At 39.9% G+C, this 20165-nt stretch overlaps 1 protein-coding gene across 4 annotated transcripts in view; it reads right to left on the bottom strand.

Moving 5' to 3' along the window:
• The window catches only part of KIAA0825 (KIAA0825 ortholog), a 191411-nt gene extending 171496 nt beyond the window's left edge, over positions 1-19915 (bottom strand). For all 4 annotated transcript variants that reach the window (XR_009558323.1, XM_060280189.1, XM_060280190.1 and 1 more), the window contains exons 1-4: positions 19801-19915; positions 19133-19272; positions 16430-16598; positions 10085-10760 (exon numbers count right to left, since the gene is read on the bottom strand). Coding sequence is in view for 3 of the 4 variants with exons in the window: in XM_060280189.1 (XP_060136172.1) it covers positions 10085-10760; positions 16430-16598; positions 19133-19263 (976 nt within the window). In the remaining variant the exon portion in view is untranslated. The remainder of the gene's footprint in view (positions 1-10084; positions 10761-16429; positions 16599-19132; positions 19273-19800) is intronic.
• Positions 19916-20165: the final 250 nt, after the last annotated feature.

Genomic DNA, 20165 nt, shown 5'->3' with positions numbered 1-20165 from the left:
AAATTGGCTGCCATCTCTCAGCTGCCCCTACTTGTGCAAGATATGGATCTAATTATTCCTCAACTCTTAGTTCTTTCATGAGATCTGCCACAGCTTTGCTGTCAGCAAACTTTTTCAGCAGGGGGCTGGTCCACTGTCCCTCAGACCTTGTGGGGTCCAGACTATATTTTTTTGGGGGGGGAAGGAACAAATTCCTATGCCCCACAAATAACTCAGAGATGCATTTTAAATAAAATGACACATTCTACTCATGTAAAAACACGCTGATTCTTGGACCGTCCGCGGAATGGATTTAGAAGGTGATTGGGCCGGATCCAGCCCCTGGGCCTTAGTTTGCCTACCCATGGTCTATACTCTGTTCTTACTCCTGCTGAAACTTGTAATTCCAGCACTAAGACTTAGCTACCTGCAGGCCAGAATTTACATTCTGCAAGCAGCAAATTTTTCGTTATACCTTATCAATGACTTTGGCTATGGTATACAGTATTCTATTTCGTGTGTGTGTGTGTAAATGAAGATCATGTGTATTCTAAAAACCACCAGAACAGAAAAATCAACTTAGTTGACACAATAAGGTGTCTGTTTTGCATTGTTCTCACTTCTTTCAAAGTCCTTTTAAAAAAAACTTCTAGGGAGGAATGCAAGTTAAAATAAGCACTTCAGCAAATAACTTACTAATGATTTCTGCAACTATGTTATACCATCAACTGTTTTAAACTCTTTGGGTTGTATCCCAAGCATTGCTAACGGAGTTCCAGTGGCAGTTTCCTCTCCTCCCCCTGTGAGCCCCCCAAAATCTGCAGAGGATGCCTCAACCCTCCGGAGGTCCTTTTGAGAGCATGCAGGGGAGAGGAGGAGTAAGTTCCATTCCACTAGTTCAAGTCTCTTAAACCAGCAAAACATTGGATACTACCCTGATTTTCTTTTTATTTGAAGATTATTTATTTTAACATTTTCACTCATTTTCAAGGCAGTTAATAAAAACATTTTAAATGTAGAAAATCTCTGTAGTGAAAATAGCAGACAGAGTAAATCAAATAAACCTTTTCTGTTTTAATAGTTTGAATCACATAAATATGCTGTCACTCTGTCACCCTGTCATTTTCACACTGAATAACACAGATAATAAATCTGAGTGAAAAGAGAGGCTATCTCTTCAGCTTTAAATAAATGGAAAAGGGAAACAACAAAGTTTGTTAATGAGCAAATATTAACAAGCCAAACAAAGGCTTGTATATATAAGCCAGCTCCCTGTAGAGCACATCCTTGGGGGTCCTGCCAACTTCCATTCTGTGGGCATGACCAAGTCACAGAACAATACTGAGAAAGGAGTGCAAACATACTGGGAATGTGGGCTTGGGAGAGCACATTTTTGTTTGAGATTCTGTCCTGCCACGTAATGCCCGAATTCCTCTTGATGCTGAGCATGTGCATTGCTCCTTGAGGTTGTAATCTGCCCATGAATCACTTCTATAAAGTAGCATGCTGAACATGCAAGCCTGGCAGACCTTAGCATCACATTCTCCCAAACCCTTTTGGAGAGGTTAGCCATTGCTGTAGCTGCTTTGCCAATACTCTTCTCCAGATTAGCATCAATTGAGAGGCTGCTGATTATGTTGGAACCCTGGGAGACCAAATTGTCTATCATCTCAAGCTTGTGGGCACCAATGCTGATGTGTGGAGTGCTGGTGATGTCCTGACCCAGGATGTTGGTTTTTGTCAGGCTGATGACCGGGGGCGGAGAGCAGGCATGCTGCCCCCGGGGACATGGCACACGTTCTGGGGGCAGGACGGGGCATGTCACGCACATGGACAGGAAACGCGTTTTTGGGGTGGGGTGTGCCGCACGCAGGAGCGGGGCGCGTGTTTTGGGGGCCCCTGGGATTGCGCTGCCCGGGGCGCCCCACGCCCACCGCCCCTATCTTCCTACGCTACTGGGCTGATGGTAATGCCGAACTCCCTGCAAGCTTGGGCAAAATGGTTGATGAGTCTCTGTAGAGCTTCCTTGGAGTACACTGTCAAGACTGTGTCATCTGCAAGCATCTCTCTGATGAAGATCCGCCACACTTTTGTTCTGGCACAGAGATGTGCCAGGTTGAACAGAACTCCATCACTCTTTGAATGAAAATACACACCATCTTCAGTCAAGCTGAAAGTATATGAAAGCACCAGGGAGAAGAATTTGCCAGAGAGTTGGCAAGAACACAGCCCTGCCTCATGTCACTCTTTATAGCAGGGTCCCCAAACTACGGCCCGGGGGCCACATACGGCCTGCGAGGCTTTTATGCGGCCACCGGTGACCCCGCCGCCCGCTCTTACCGGCGCAGCACGGCATGGCTGCCCACTTGTGACCCGAAAAAGCGACAGAAATAGCTTGTGCGCACGTGCGTCATTTCCGGTGTACTTCCGGGTCAGAGGAGACTTCTGCACATGCGCACAGGCTATTTCCGGCGCTTTCCAGATTGGGAGTGTGCCAGAAATAGCATTTGCGCATGGCCGCGCATGGCCGCGCACTCTCCCGCCCTCCGGCCCGCCATGCGATCGGCGAGGTGGGCATCCGGCCCGAAGCCAGGTAAGTTTGGGGACCCCTGCTTTATAGGGAAGGCATTCAAGGATCCACCATTGTACATGCCATACATGTTCTCTTGGAAGGACAATATCATATTGTGAAGCTTAGATGGATATCCTATCTTGTTGAGCAGTGTGAAGTCTGTTTTGGCTGATGATATCCAAGACCTTTGTCAGGTAAATGAAGGCAATGTACAATGGGTGTCTCTGTTCTCTGCATTTATCCTGCAGTTTGTGCAGTGAGAAAATCATGCTGACTGTTGACCTCTGAGCTCTAAAGTCTCAATGTGATTTGCGAGAGACCCTGTCAATGAGTGACTGTAATCTAATGTGTGTTTTACATTGAAGTATTATTTTTCTCTCTCTGTGTGTGTGTGTGTTTAATATATTAGAATGGCTGTTGTATTTATATTCTTGAATAGTACGGTAACATTTAATTCATCCACACATTAGAAAGTGAAATTTGTCAGAATGTCTGACTGGTGCTTATAACATCTGGTAAAAGTTCATATGGTAAATTCTCACGCAAAAAATAAATCTCAAAGGTGCCACAAGCCTCAAATTGCTTTTCCCTTTTTTTCCCTTTTTGACATGCACTTCTAGATTACATTCTAAACTTGAGTGAAAGAAACTAAGCCTGCAATCCTATAAACACTTGCCTGGGAGTAAGTCCCATTCAACTGAATAAGGTTTGCTTTTCTGAGTAGGCATGGATACAATTGCACTGTTAACGTATGAAAGACCCCTCTTAATATATATTTTTCCCTTTCCATCATGCTTCATTAGTTGAGAGTAGTGAGGCTCTTTGGCCTATTGTGAATAGCATTTGGGAATAGCATTTCAGAAGCTGTAGGGACAAACAAAAGAAAACTACTTGGCTATGCAAAAACAGATGTAGGTATGTCTACTCTAAGGCAGACAGATCACACAATATGAGTGGAATTTAATAACCCAAACAGGTACCGGTAGGGTACAACAACAAAAAGATTAGCACTACCCATTTTTGTGAAAAACCCTTGGGGGAAAACCTACAAAAAACATTTTCTTTGCATCACTGAAAAAAGAAAGGAACAACTTTCACAGCAGCTCTAAATGGGCAATATTCTAATAATTCTGTCAGCTGTTGAAAATAAATTCTGACCAACCTCATTATTATTGGGTGAGCATGAGAAAGCTGAGATTGTATGCATGTGAGGGAACACAAAACAGCAGCAGTGCACCTTTCTCTACAGTAGTTCTTAATGCCCAAGAAACAACCTGCTTTTGAACGTAAAAAAGCAGATTTGATTTTCAGCAATTAGAACATCAACAGTGAAAAGGGAAACAAAACAAAGATCTAGCCCCACATATAGTGCCATACATACATGTCTTTCCATTCTTTGGATTCTGACCAAAGATTTTTCAAAGGTCTATTGCACATTATATTTAAATGATCATAATGCTCTCAGCATGTAGCTAATATTTGGCAAAAAATATAATTGCAATTATTTGCTATATAAATATTCAAAACACTGAATGGGGATTTATAAGCAAAAATACAAATGACAATGGTTTCTATGCTCTCCATTATATCAATCTTTTTGTGATGCCAAAGCTAATGGTCACTTTACAATTAAGTCATCCATCATCTGCACTCTCTTTTAAACCAAAGAATAAGATTATGCTTCCACATGTTTTCTGTAATGCTGTATTCACTTTATAAATGCTAGACATGATCAGCCCTCGTTCATTTTATACTAAAACACTGTTAATGGTATTTCAGCTGTAGATTTAAAATATTATGTTTTGCAAACAAATGACTTAGTTGGGATTTAAGCTGCCTGTATGTGCAGGACTGCAACCTAATACTAATGCATTAAATGTTAGATGCATAAGAAACATCTATGCATAGCAGCTGCAATACTGTTTTTCAACCTAAAGTGCTAGAATGCCAGCAGTTTTTCATACACAGAACTTGAGGTACTTAAAACCTGCTTCATTGCTATACACAAGCAATTTTCAAAACTGTTACATTTGACTAGGTAACAGGATATGTTCAAATTGCAGATATAATTACTGCACATCCAAGAAGCTATAAAATGTTCACAAGCAAATCCCTTTGACCTTGTTAATGTCTGCTCCTTGTTAATCTAAGGCAAACATTGTCTGTAGATTGCATTTGTTATAAAATATGAAAAAGGAAGGAAATCCCTTAACAGTTGTTATTGATTCCAGCATTTACGGACTGAGTTTAAGTGCTGTTTACAAAACAGAACAGATGCAGATGCTAACAAAAAGGTAAACAATTGTTGCATGGCTTACTGCCAGACTCTGAGCCAATATATTAAACTCCAAGTGAAGCACATTTCCCCTATGGATTGCACTTATTGCCACTTCATTTCCTATGTGCACTGTCTCTCTATTGCTGTGCCTAGCAGTAAGCTATTCCAGTTCTTTTGTGACCCCTGAGGCCTGGTGCTACCTCACACAGCCATTAGTGAAGGGAATTGCATGTGTCTGACACGGCCTGAAACCAATTATTTGATATTTTCTCCAGAATGATGCCCAACTCTGTTGGGAATGAGCAATCATGAAATAATTTACCTCCTGATTTAATTTTTCCCTGCACAAATTAGTTGTAGTCTGAGCTAGCTATACACAGCTGTCTGTTACATATCTCCGTCTTATCAAGATTATACTTGAAATGATGAAGAGGGGGGCTGAATAGAGTAGATTGGGGAATCCTGTTTTAAAAAGGCATTGACAAGTTTATCAGATATACTGATCACATGTACTTTTTGCTGATTGAAAATGACAGAATCATAAAGAACTATTAGTACACCAGGGGAAACCACAAGGATGCAAACCATTATAGAAGTGTTTAAGGCTTTAAAAAAAAAGTGGCCAGCTTTTCAGTTCCCTTTTGCTCTGCTACAATCTAGGGATATGAAAATATCTTGAGGGGCAGGGAGAATAAATTCAAATGAAACCAAGCAACCAGTCTGGGCTTTGCAGTTTACACTATTCCTCTCAAAATTAAAGGAACTATATACTTTCCTACTTGTAATTCTAGAAATGTATCTGTGTGCCCAATACTTCATCATGTCAAAATTATAAAAGCCTATGAAAGATCGCCATTCACCAACCATGGAAAACATGCACAAAATATGCATGTTCTGTATTTCATACTTATTGCTATGAACTGCTGAGAGACCCAATAAGAGATGACACGCCACTTTTAAGGGAACCACTAATCATAAAGCACTATGTTTCATAAACTCTATCAGTGAAAATATAGTCTAGAATCCAAAGAACAGTACAATTAGTTCCATGCACTCAAGAGGGCTTTGAGCATGTGTTTCCCGAACAGCAGCTGCCATGCCACATGGCAAGCTTCTTTTGAAGATGAGAGGTGTTTCAAAAGCAGAGTCTGAGGTGACATGGGTTTGTTATTCAAAGAAATAAAAAAATCTCACTAGCCATGCCTTTCAAAAGGCTAGTGGAAATAAATGTGAACTAACTAGTCTTCTAGAATCCTTTGCTGATATTCAGGAACAATATTACAATTCAAAAGCAAATTGATGGGTACAGAACATTGGCAAAATTATGGAGGGCACACAAGTAATCAGGAAGATAGTTTTTCTTATTACAGTTTCATATAGCTGTTAAATAGCATTGAGGACAATCTGGAGCTTTGTGGACATCCTGTTTGCTCATGTGAGAGCAGGATGGCCATTTTGGATGCTGTGACCTCACATGATTTCGCACAGAGATCTCACCCTGAAAAACACAGGTTTTGGGGGCTGCAATCTCATGCAACCCCCCAAAACACATGTTTGGGCAATGTAAAGCATTGCCCTGAAAAAAGGAAATATTTTGGGTTCCATAATCTCACATCATGTGACTTGCACAGGAGCATGGGTGGGAAGATACGTGTCCGAGTTCTGGGACTCAAGATGTTGGAGGGTATGGTTTATGGCAGTGATTTTCAATCAGTGTGCCATGGCACCCTGGGGTGCCTTGAATGATTATCTGGGTTGCCGCAGGCAACACTGGCCAGCTGTTTGTTGCAGTTGCCCTGGCTACAAGCTCTGAAGGCAACCTCTGAGTAAGCAAGCAAGAAAGCAGGTGAGGTAGTCCAGCCAGTTAGTCCGCCAGCCCTTGCTGTTGGAAATGGACAGACAAGTCCCAGGCCGCTGTGGAGCAGTGTGAGAAGGCTCTTTGGGGCAGGGGGGGGGGAGCTCAGGGACCAGGGGCAACAGCAGTGACTGCTCAGAGGACTCCCAAGGAGAGGGAAGAGGAGAGGAGGCTGAGGCAACACTCCACAAGGGAGGGTGCTCAAAAAAGGGTGAGGGGCTGCTAGCTCTGTAGGCAAGGGGTGACATAACTGGGCTCCTGAGCCCCATAGGGGTGCCACAAAAGGAATGTAGTTGGTCAAGGGAGCTGTGGACTCAAAAAGGTTGAAAGCCTCTGGTTTATGGAAACATTATGAATGCCTTTGGCAGGGCCGTCTCAAGCAGTTCGGGCGCCCTGGCGCTGAAGTCGCTCCGGCGCCCTCGCAGCGTGCAGCGCCCCCCCTGCCGGCCCGGCACCCTGGCGCCCCGTGCCACCGGGACTGCACCTAGAGCCGGGCCTGGCTTTAGGTAAAGGTAAAGGGACCCCTGACCATTAGGTCCAGTCGTGACCGACTCTGGGGTTGCGGGGCTCATCTCGCATTATTGGCCGAGGGAGCCGGCGTACAGCTTCCAGGTCATGTTGCCAGCATGACAAAACCGCTCTTGCTGAACCAGAGCAGCGCATGGAAACTCTGTTTACCTTCCCGTTTGGAGTGGTACCTATTTATCTACTTGCACTTTGATGTGCTTTCGAACTGCTAGGTTGGCAGGAGCTGGGACCGAGCAACGGGAGCTCACCCCGTCGCAGGGATTTGAACCGCTGACCTTCTGATCAGCAAGCCCTAGGCTCTGTGGTTTAACCCACAACACCACCTGTGTCCCATATGAATGCTTTAGCAGGCATGAATGTTTAAGAACATTGTCTATTAAAAATGATTGCTGAAAATTAAATAAAACCGATTATACTTTATTGCACAGAAAGAGAGAGAGAGCGCACAACATGAGAAATAGGAAACTATGCTAAGTGAACATATAAATTTGGGGCAGGATTGATGCATCAAGACCTATATACAGTATTTAAATATTACTTTTTCACAGAAACCAACATAATGTGCACAAAAAAATAATGAGCCATTTCTTTTAAAAAAATAAAATCATAAAGCTAACCAAGCCTCACACTAATGAAGGTATACAAAATGCCCCACAACTTAATGGTATCTCACCAAGGAGCATCTAATTACATTCTGCTCAGGAGGCAGCTTGTGTGTGTTGAAAAGAGTCACGTAAAGAGTCATGTATCAATTTCCTTGTCAAACAATACTGTAGGAGCCTTAGGAACCTCTTCAGGAGACCTTTTAGAAGTCCTCCTTCTTTTGACGTTCATAGCCCTCTATTATTTCCTTTACACACTACTGTATGTTCCTAAGAAAAACCAACTTAATAATTCCCTCTCAACTTCTTTGTCACACTCTTTTATTAAAGAGACTACTCTAATATATAAATCTCAGACTGACCTTTGACCACTCAAAAGAAAATGGATTGAAGAGTAAATCACTTTCATCTTTTATACTTGGGAGGAGAATGCAATAATTAGGGGGCATGGTGAGTTAAATGTTCTTTTCACCCTTAGGAAGAACACCCAGGTGTGCAAAGGAAGCTTTGAGATGAAAATAATTAGTGTTTCCTAATTGGAAATATTCTTTAACAAATGAAAAAATGTTCAAAATTTTATATTGCTTTTTTGTTTGCAGAGTGTGCATAAGAAAATCAAATCACAGATGTGAATCTTTGTAACTTTTTCAGGATTCAAACAGATATTACATATGATGCAAAAATAAAAATGCATCTGTAAAAATAGATATTTAAACGACAAATATTAATACATCTAATGTTTTGTTTCTTTCAAATAATACATGCAAGAACAAGAAAGCCTTTAAGAAGTCATCTTTAAAATATAATAGGGGTCAATAATGAAATTCTACTGTTGAGCTTCACGTTATGGGATTAATAACTGATTTGAAGCAACAGTAAGATATTTGGACATGGTAGCAGCTTTGAAATTTCTTTAGCTCAATTGACATTTCAGTAACTTAGCTAGTATCATCTTCCCCCTACTATAAACTTAAAAGTAGCAAGCTTAATTCTTTTGCAATATTTTTAAAGCGTCATGCTGCCTCTAGAAACAAAGAATTCCTATGCCCCATAAATAACTCAGAGATTCGTTTTAAATAAAAGGACACATTCTACTCATGTAAAAACACACTGATTCCGACGGTCCACAGGCCGGATTTAGAAGGCAATTGGGCTACATCCGGCCCACAGGCCTTAGCATAGCTGCCAAGTTTTCGCTTTTCTCGTGAGGAAGCCTATTCAGCATAAGGGAAAATCCCTGTAAAAAAGGGATAACTTGGCAGCTATGGGCCTTAGGTTGCCTACTCCTGATATAGATGTTAAAAAGCATGGGGGAGAGGACAGATCCCTGAGGTAGTAAAATAAATATTATTATTAATAATAAGATAAATATTATGTTAATGAAAATGAAGCTAAAATAATCCAGACTCTCTGAACTCATCTGCAATGTGTCTCATCCATTGCCTTATCTGTGATGGCATTTTCAGAAGACGTATTTTAGAACACAATACCTATCAGCTATTTAAAAACTAAGTTCAAGATTAAGTCCTTGTTTAAAAAGCATAACTAATATTTAAGTAAAAGGGCTATTGCAGTTTAAGACAGTCCCTCCTTCAGGCTAGATCTGGCTCCTTGTGGTCTCTCATCTGCCCATAGTTTCTCTTCCTGCCCCTTCCTTCTTGAGATCAGCAGATCATTGCATTTCTCTGCACCTAGCAGTTAAGAAAACCAAGCTTCTTGTGGAAAAACAGAGCAACCTCATCACAATAAACACACAGTTCACTTTTCTTTTTCACAGGATGCTTAGAAAGAGGCTTACCTCCAAATCCTCCTCTTGCACCTGGCTGTTCAGATGCAAACATGAAAAGGATAAGAACTGCCCAAATCTCTGAAGCTGCCTCACCTCTGCTCACCCCAACATGACCTAATTTGCACTAGTAAGAAGGTAACAAAGTATGTCCAGTTCCTTTGCTCACAAGAAGACAAGAGGGGGAGTAACCTGAAGCAAATTGTCGCTATGATCTGCCTACACTCAAGCAGACAAACACAGCCTACAATTGGGAATAGAAGAATATAGATAGATGTTGCTTAAGTCTTGCCACTGAGTGTTTGTGGCTACCGTATTCATGTACTGGACATGTATGAGACTGGACATGTATGAGACACATGTATGAGAAATGAAAGGATAAAAACAATTAAGATAATTAAATAATTAATAATTAATAATTAATTAAGATAAATGGAAGGATAAAAACAATTAAGACAATTCATGGGGAAAAAATGCCACTAACCCCCAACATGAGGTACTCCTCTGTGTTTCTTTGAGCTCTTGCTTGCTTTAACACCATGTAATGCATTTTCCTTAAACTGAAGCTCACAAAGTGTTTCAAGAAGAACGGTCATTTCTTCCGTGATGGTATCCAAATAAGTTTCATTAATAAACTTCAGTGTTGAAGAAGGGTCAATAATTCCGCTCAGTACATAGAAATCTTCTTTTATCATTGCACACAATGCAGGAATTGAGTTTTCATAACCATGAACCATCTTTTCAAAGTTTGTTTCACCCATGCTTTCTAGAACACATTTCTGTAAAAGATCACTAACCAATTTATTCTGCATTTTTTGATACTTCCCCAGAACTTCTGCCTCAGGATAAAGAAATAAAAGCTGCTGTAGACACCGAGTTTTAAACTGCAGTTGCTGTTGTAAGGTACCAGTTTTTGTTTCATTATGATTTTGCAGCTGGTTTACTAAGAAGCGCCGAAGCTGTAATCTTACATCATCCCAAATATACTGTGCATCCATTGCAGAATCATCTTCAACACCATGAAGGGAAGCACTGGATATAAACTCAAAAGATGTCCCACTTGGAGTACAGGGAAATAAGACACCACATTGACTGGAGAGATCAAGAAGAAAGTGAAGAATAGTTTCTTCTTGGTTTTGTTCATCCTTCAGTAAGCTTTGCTAAGAGAAGATAAATAACAATATGCTAAGTTATGTGAATGACTCCATTTAAAGTAAACAATGACTCTGTTGAAAAACTATGCAAATTATTGTTAATTACTGCCTACAAAACAAAATTGTCTAATATAGAATTCCCCTCCCCCAATATTCCTCCAGTTAGCTGAATCAATTCTCTTTACTAGTGAGAAGGCAAAAACTGTCATTCATTCAACACAAGGGACTTCCTGGATCTTTTAAAGGAACACTTGAAACAGCAGCTATTAGATCAAAAGAATGCACGACCTGTACAATAATAGTGGTATAATATTTTGATATGTTAATTATACCATAAACCGCAATATCTACACACACTTGCATACATTTATGTAAGCCCTCTAATAAAGTCTGTTGGCATGTAAAACCTTAGTCTCTGTGTTAACACACAGGAACCTTAGTATCAAAAAATAAAATAATATACACCTCTGAAAATTCACCTTCAGAGAAAAAAGGTGTACGTAGCTTTTGGGGTACTTCTGGATCATCTGCTGTCACTTGAGGCTCAGGTGGCCTTCCATCAGCTTCAGCTGGTGGCCCAGCTGTACCCCTATCTGGACAGGGATAGCCTAACTTCTGTCTTCTATGTTCTGGTAACCTCTAGGTTAGATTACTGCAACACAGTATACCTGAAGGAACATCTCCCCATCATTCAGCCCGGACACCGAGGTTACAGGGAACCAGGTAGAGGGCCTTCTCAGTAGTGGCGCCCGCCTTTTGGTATGCCCTACCGTCAGATGTCAAGGAAATAAACAATACTGTATCTGACTTTTAGAAGACATCTGAAGGCAACCTTGTATTGGGAAAAATTTTTATGTCTAATGTTTTACAATTTTTTATGTGCTGTAAGTCACCTAGAGTGGCTGGGGAAATCCAGCCAGATGGGCGGGGTATAAATAATAAAATTGTTGTTGTTGTTACACATTATACATAAGGCTGCCTCTGAAGATTGTCTGGAAACTTCAGCTAGTGCAGAATGTGGTGGCCAGGTTGCTCACTGGAGCAAGACAGTCTGAGCATCCTGGCCCAGCTGCACTGGCTACGTAGTTGCTGGGCTCAATTCAAAGGGACGATTTTGACCTATAAAACCTTAATAATAATAATAATAATAATAATAATAATAATAATAATAATAATTTATTATTTATACCCCGCCCATCTGGCCGGGCTCCCCCAGCCACTCTGGGCGGCTTCCAACAAAATATTAAAATACAGAAATCCATCAAACATTAAAAGCTTCCCTAAACAGGGCTGCCTTAAGATGACTTCTAAAGTTCTGGTAATTGTTATTCTCTTTGACCTTTGGTGGGAGGGCATTCCACAGGGTGGGTGCCACTACCGAGAAGGCCCTCTGCCTGGTTCCCTGTAACTTGGCTTCTCGTAGCGAGGGAACCGCCAGAAGGCCCTCGGCGCTGGACCGAGGCCGTTTAGGGCTTTAAAGATCAGCACCAACACTTTGAATTGTGCTCGGAAACGTACTGGGAGACAATGTAGGTCTTTCAGCACCAGTGTTATGTGGTCTCGGCGGCCGCTCCCAGTCACCAGTCTAGCTGCCGCATTCTGGATTAGTTGTAGTTTCCGGGTCACCTTCAAAGGTAGCCCCACGTAGAGCGCATTACAGTAGTCAAGATCACAAGTCCATGAGTGTCATCAACAGATTCAATTCTCTTGAAACTCTGCAAAGGCCTCAAAAATGGTTTCAACTATAAAACAAAGCCCAGATTACCTGTCACACTCCAGTCCCCAAACACACCAGGCTCTAGAAGCACTGACCCAATGGTGGGTGGCTTCTTTTATAGGAAGAAGTAATTCTGAATAGCTCTACCTGGGGGCAGCGGTAGCAGTTGCCATCCTGAAAGTGTTCAATGCCCACCAGGGACTTTAGGTGTAATTAAACACTCATACTCAGCCTTACCAACATTGAAAGGAAGGAAAGCTGTTTGTTTGTATACCATCCTTCATCTAAAGATCTCAGGGCAATGCTAGAAGTTTAACAACCTCTTGCTGAATTCTGTTTCATTCTATGTATTTTATTACTGTGTTTAGTTATACATGTAATATGTCTTAAAAAAAGATTTTTACCCCCTATTGGTTTCTCAAAGTACAATATTTATTTGCACTCTAGAAGAGAATAGCGTAATATTGCATTATATTACACATGGACTCACAGTAATATAATTTTAAATAACAGGGTGTATTTGTGGGTACATAATATACAAATGCACAGATACAAATTAATCTACTCACTATTTTTGCAATTCCTAGAGCAGATAAGCAGAGAAATTACTAATCTTCAAGATATATGGGAAGTTATGAGAAATATTACATTTAAACAATCTTAACTTTCTATGAGATTGTCAAATATGTTATTTTATTAAAGATAGCACAAAAGCTCAATAGCTTTCAAACCAGCCAATGGGCTTCTTCCTTATGGAATATGAATAAAAAAATGCCTTCCACAAGAAAGTGCTGCTGCTTTTGAAGCTTAAACAGAAATATTTTCAATTACAAAAGCCTACCTAAACCTAAGCAGTGTTCAAAGTCTTTTCAAATTGAAATATATCCCTAAAATGGTCACCAGGTGGTTTACACACACCATTTTGGAGTTGGTACTCCTAAAAGAAGAGTTCCTGCAGCTGGCTTTGAAGCTTTGCAAGCTTAGTTTCCCATTTCAAAGTCTTTTTGAAAACTGCCTATGTTAAGGCAGGCTTTTGTATTTGAAAGTCAAGGTTTCAAAAGGCTTCAAACAGTGCTGCAGGTGCCTATCGGAAGAAACTTATCCAAAATGGTAGACGCAGGCTCTGTCAGAGTAGACTGTACATATCCTATGAGTGTATTTTATTGGTGGTAACCAAACACAATCAAGTTATTTGCAAATATACCACAATTTTATAAATGCTTTAATAAGCTCCGCACAGTTCAAACAAAAATTGCACTGATTTTTATTAAGGTGCTAGAATTTTCAGGCTAAGAATTTACACAGTACCTTACAGAATTTGTACTTCTTTCATCTTAACTGATCACTTTACACATTTAATCTTGATGGATTACAGATCAGAATATATTCATTTTTCCAAAAAAAATATTATCAGAGGAATGAATTCAATGTTGTGCTAAAGTGCATTTTTGATTGCCAGATGGAATGATCCCACCCCCGGTGTGCTGTTCCAGGGGTTCTTCTGATCTCTGCCAATTTAAGGCGGGGTGTATGGAGGGAGGAGAGGAAAGAAAGCTCCATTGTGCAAGAGGAAGTCCTTGCATGGAGCTTCCACTGACAGGACTCATTAGCTGATATTCACTCAGAATCCAGAACTGATTTAACTGATTTCAGAATGTTTAAACAAAATGCCAGTAAATAAAACTTAATTACATAAATTCAGTAATACCTTTCAATATGTGTGTGACAAAAACCTATGCTTTTTATTCTGTCTTGTATATTGTATACAGTGGATCAAATAGCTGAACTGCAGAAGATAAAAGATAATTACACATGCCTGAATCAATTTTTTTCAGGGAAGATGTTTGAAGAAATTAGTCAAATAGAAGTGATGAGATTTGAAGCTCTGGGCTAATTAACAATTTGAAAATCAACAAATCACTGGATCCAAGTGACATCTACAGGGGCTCTTCGGGAATTCAATGTAAAATTACAGGTTTACTTTAAAAAGGGGGGAAATTGCCACTAAAGTAAGTCTTTATACCAGTGATGGGCAACCTTTTGAGCTTGGTGTGTCAAAATTCGCCAAAAAACTGAGCATAACTCGGGTGGTGTGTCACTTTGAGGAAAAAACCATAATTTCGTGATATTTATAGTTTAAATAACAAAAATGAATAATTGTAACATATAACTGTATTTAATAAACCAAAAACTAATTATTTAACCAAACCAAACCAAAAACCCCTTATTTATCACAAAGTGCCCAGAGTTGTTGAGCTTTTTTGGGGGGGAGCTGCTGACCAAAGTTTTGGAGGTTTTTTTGGGGGTGCAAAAGTTACTTTGCTTTGGGGGGTGCCCCAAAGCTGCTGCGCTTTTGGGGGGGAAGAGAACAGAAATAAATGACGAATAATACCTTCGCTGGAACTAACACGCAGCACCGACATAGTCTGCCAAAGCGCCAAAAAACCAGCACAGAACAGTTTAAAAAATGAACACTATTACACCCAATCACCGTCTGCCAAAGCGCCAGAAAAACAGCACAGAAAGGGTTAAAAAAACCAATCTCTGGCTACCAGCAACATAGCTGCCAAGTTATCCCTTTTTTAAAGGGATTTTCCCTTATGCTGAATAGGCTTCCTCGTGAGAAAAGGGAAAACTTGGCAGCTATGACCAGCAACAACAACAACAAAGGATCGGAGGAGGAGGAGCGGGAGAACAAATGGGGGGACACAACAACAACAACAACAGCGCGAATGGGCCAATGGGGCGTGTGCCAGCAGTGAGGGCTCTGCGTGTCACGTCTGACACGCGTGTCATAGGTTCGCCATCACTGCTTTATACTAATGGTTTTAAAGTCATTTTAATTGTTTAGTCTTTAGCTAAATATAATACCAATTTTTATGACGTAATAAAGAGAGGAGTAAACTAGGTAATTATAGGCCACTTAATCAAGAGGGTTCAATCTCTTTACAATGCTTGTGCTTATTTAAAGCTATAATAACAGTTCAGCTAGAATTTTACTGCAGATCAAGAAAAGTACCACCAATTTCAAGAAGATGCCAACAAGGTTAATGAGCTAAGTCAAAGAAGGTAAAAGAGGCAAGAAGGTTTCCTTCAGAAAACAGAAGCCTTGTGCCATAGCTGTCAAGTTTTCCCTTTTCTCGTGAGGAAGCCTATTCAGCATAAGGGAATTTCCCTTTAAAAAAGGGAGAACTTGACAGCTATGCCTTGTGCAAACGAACAGCATGAAGAGCAACACAAACTTTGGCAAGTAAAATACAAACACATAAAATGCAAAAAATGGGGGGCGGGGGGAGAAGCATATAATTAAATACATTAAGATCAACAACAAAATATTTAAATACCAGAGGCTGTACTCCTGGCTCACTAGCTCTATCTACCCCACTCCCTAGACTTTGCAGATCCCCTTCCTGCTACCGCCTAGATCTCAACCCCTACCCCACTAACCCCTTAGAAGAGTCAGCCTGGCAGAAGCACCATAGGAAGGAGGCTTGAAGAGGTGGCCAGTCCAGGGATCTGCTGCTGACACCAACTTCCCCATGCTGATTCTTCATCCTAATCTGTGGCAGAAACACTTTTCATATCTTCCACTTTCCCCTTTGGTCTTTTCTCATTCTTTTATTATTTTTTATCATTAAGTGGATTGTGCACACATGAAGCTGATGGCTGGCTGGTGAAGGACCCTGTGTGAGAGGCAGGGAAGGGAAGATATCCCAGGGTGGGAGGTTGGAAGAAGAAAGTGAAGCTCTGAGGTGAGAGCTGGGAGGATCCACCCCCTTCTATGTGAGACAAGGATTAAGATCAATGTTTGAGAAAGGACTTTGTATTTTCTTCACTCTTTCTTTCTTTTTCTTTTTTATCATTTAATTAGTTTGTTTCTTATTGCATTGTATAATATTCAATTTTTTTATAAAAGAAAATAATTTTTAACTATGGCATAAAACAGTAGCATTTTTACCAGTGTTTGGAGAAACTTGATCAATTCTCTGTGAGGGGTTGAAGATGGCTTGATTGAGCTGAAACTGCAATTATTTAACCACTGAAGGCAGTCAGTTGTGTCTTGTAGCAATTCATCAGGACAAGTTTCATTTATTTCTGATTGTAGCTCCTTAAGACACTGTTCCATGCTAAAGTAGAAAAGAAGCAAACATTAAAAATAAATAATCATTTACAGAAAAGTATTCAACATTAAATAGCATTATATTATATAACACTTTAATTTACCATATTAACAGTAATTTAATTTTATGGACAATATCAATGCAGAAGCCTGTGTGGGTGAGCAGGCCTCACTGTGCATGTGTCAAAATACAGTTGGGGTTAATCACCACCTTACAACCTTAAAAACAATTGGATGTGTGAGCTTTGTACCAGCAATTTCAATCACTCCTAAAACAGCGATTATTTTATCCTTTCTACCCTTGGGGGTAGAAAATTACTGAAGTTCACTAGTAATATAACAGTAGTGCAGGAGCAGAGCCAGTCACAAAATGGTGGCAGGTTTAATCAGCTGGTAATTACTGATATCATTTTCTACTAATATGTAATCCATTTGGGGGCTGAATTCTTTGCCACAGTGTTTTCCTGCTGAGACACACTCCCCTCCCCTCCCATATGCTAGAACCAGAAGAGGGCTGAAAGGAGCGCAATAGCAACAGGTGCAGCTTCCAATTCCTTGGGGAAAGCCCTGGAGAGGAGGGGACTTACGCAGCTGTGGGGAGGTGGGGACTGTCAATCTTATCAACTGATTAATGGGGTAAGACCTAATGGGAATTAGCTGCTGTGTTCATTAGGCCTCAGTAATGACAGTCAACCCTGTGAATATCATGTTTTTGCTAATAAAGAGTTAAATCCAACTCTGAATGGTGAGATTTACTGCCAACTCACTCTTTGACACTCATGGCTCTTCAGCCGCCTGACTCATCACTGCCTCTTGACCTCCCTCCTTTCACTTGCTTCAGCTTCTGCCTCCGATTCTTGACCTGTCTGCCACAGACTCTCCCAGCTCACTAAGCCCTGTTCCTCCTTAAGCTTTCAACACCTCCTGTTCCCAGCCTTCCCAGCAGTTTTCCCCATCATTCCTCTGTGTCCAACCAGTCTACAACAGAGAGTTACAATTCTCAAGGGTTTCCTGAAAAGAAAGGATTGAAGGGTAAACCATTCTGAAAATTGCAGCTCTGTGACAGACTAGGGGTCTCCTAACAACTCTCAGGATTCTTTGGGAAGCCATGGTTGATGTCCTGATTGTATCATTTTAAACAAAGTCCAAAAATATCTAAACATTGCAGATGCGATCTAATCTGATAAAGATGCAATTTAAAAAAGTAATCAAATATGGGTGGCCTATCAAGCACATTAAAAGGCCTTTTCAAGAAACCTTAGAGAAAGAATGGGTTAGAAATGGTGCCTATGAAACAAATATCTTATCTTTATCAAATAACCTTTTCATTAATTCAAGGACTTCTATGGAAAATAATACCCTATGGTCCACACTCAACTTCCAGATATACCATTCCAATACTAGTTCTAAATGTGATAAAAGACCAGGATGTATCTTCATAACTTATTTAAGCCTGTCTTAGGAATCTGAAACTCAATGCACTAGTCATAGACTTTGGTTTCTGGGACATTTTGTCAAAGACTTCTTTGATTAAGTGAGACACAAAGTATCTAATGAATTATAGCTTTGTGAACTGTAAAGGCTCAACTATTGTTTGTTACCTAAACCTGGTTCCATTAAAAATAAGGTTTGAGGCTAATCTACCTGATAAGTGATAACCAATTATAACAAGCCACTACAACCCTTTACAGAACAAAATGTTTCCAATAATTTGTCCTAACATTGATAGAACACATGATGCATCCTAGTTTTTACCAAATTCTGTTTTATATCGCATGTTTTTATATCCAATGTTTTGTAAGTGTTTTATATGGTCTGTATAATAGCAGTAGGTTACCGCTATTATTTATTATTATTAATTATTATTATTATTATTATTATTATTATTATTATTATTATTAATGTTTTATGTGTTATGTGCTATGGCCAACCGGCTAATGCAATAAAATTTTGATTGATAGAAAGATTATGATTAGGCACAGAGACGTCACTTTAGTAAAAACCACAATGCTTCATGATAGCAAAATATTTATCAGTTCAGTTCCAGTTTATTAATAGGCCACAGAACTCCAAATTCCAATAAGTATATTCGCAAAATCTTCTAACTCATTTAGCAAAATAATTTCTGACTTAATATATAGCACATAGCAGTCTCGAGGCTGAAGTATTGCCAAATAGCACTGAAATGTTTTTGAATTTAATGAACCATGTATTCCACGGGGCTTTCAGCACTATATCCTTTAGCCAATAGTGAGGGGAGGAACAATTATATTGAGGACTTTCCCTCACCTGAATGTCTTGGTAGCAATACAATGTATATTATCTCAATGTATTCTGTTATCAGGTCTGACTCTGGTACTAGTTTCTTGATCCAGGGAAGTACGTTTCATTTTTAGAATGAAATAAGGATAAGTATATAAGTAACTGATGGAATTTTTAAAATCAGGTTGCAGCACTACCAGAAAACTACCTAACGAAAGCAGTAGCAATCAGCATAAATGCAACTGAATTTGACTTCTGTCCCAATACCACACAGCTTACCTATAAGCATTTTTCTTTATTTTCTCATCAATGTCACCAAGTATCTGCTGAAACTCCAGATCTCCAGGAAGTATGTTTAACAAACAATCCAAGTTGGAAGAATCAAGAGAATATTCACCTCCCCACTCCATTTCCAAATACTAAATTAGATAATAAAAAACAGAAGATAAATAGTAAGATTAAATATGTTTGAAAATTTGATTGCAGAAATGCTAAACAATACGAAAAATGAAGCATACTGAGATTTACAAGCTCCTCCCTCAACAGTCAAAATGCGGCAGGGGGAAAGATGGGGAATCCATCATCTATGCAGAGAAACCAGCTACCTCAGGCTCCCTGGTGTGCTTACAACCAGCTCTCAAAAGCCAGCACACTAATATTGGTTTCTTACTGATTAATGCAAAATTCTCCATGGCAAACTAGTCAATGCAGTCCTGTCTGTAGCACACACACATTCACATCCTGTAAAGATCCAAAGGTCAGTATAGCTAATTTCCCCAAATAACCTTTTGTCTGCATACTGTACATACGTAATATATATATTCACACGTGTGTGTACCAGCACACAAGCAAATCTGGTTCCAGAGAGCAGGGACTGTATTTTTTGTTATTGATCTCATGTAGGTCACTCTGGAAGAGAGGGCCTGCATAACAAGAGTCCAACTCACCTGGTGGGCAGAACCAAAGCAAAAGGGTGGCTAAAGGCTGGAGAAGCATCTGTGTCCTTCACAACGACTCACGAGAGGGCACAGGTGTCACATTAGTGATCAGATATTATTCTCTACACAAAACAGAACATATAAAAATTCGTATTAAATAATTAGCTACCAAAAATAATCCATATTCAATATAGGCTACAAAACTGTTTTCAAATGTTTGAATGTAACAATACCATATTGCTTCTGGAAAGTACTCATGCTTTAGTACTTTTTTCCCTGATTGTAAGAAAAATAAAACATCCCATTTGTGTGTTTTCTAGAATTACAATCTATTGCAAAAATACAAACATTATATTTGCCAATGTTAGGTTCAT

Source organism: Zootoca vivipara, chromosome 11 (genome assembly GCF_963506605.1).
Source record: "Zootoca vivipara chromosome 11, rZooViv1.1, whole genome shotgun sequence".
Lineage (NCBI taxonomy): Eukaryota > Metazoa > Chordata > Lepidosauria > Squamata > Lacertidae > Zootoca > Zootoca vivipara.
This window is presented reverse-complemented; position numbering and strand designations above follow the sequence as displayed.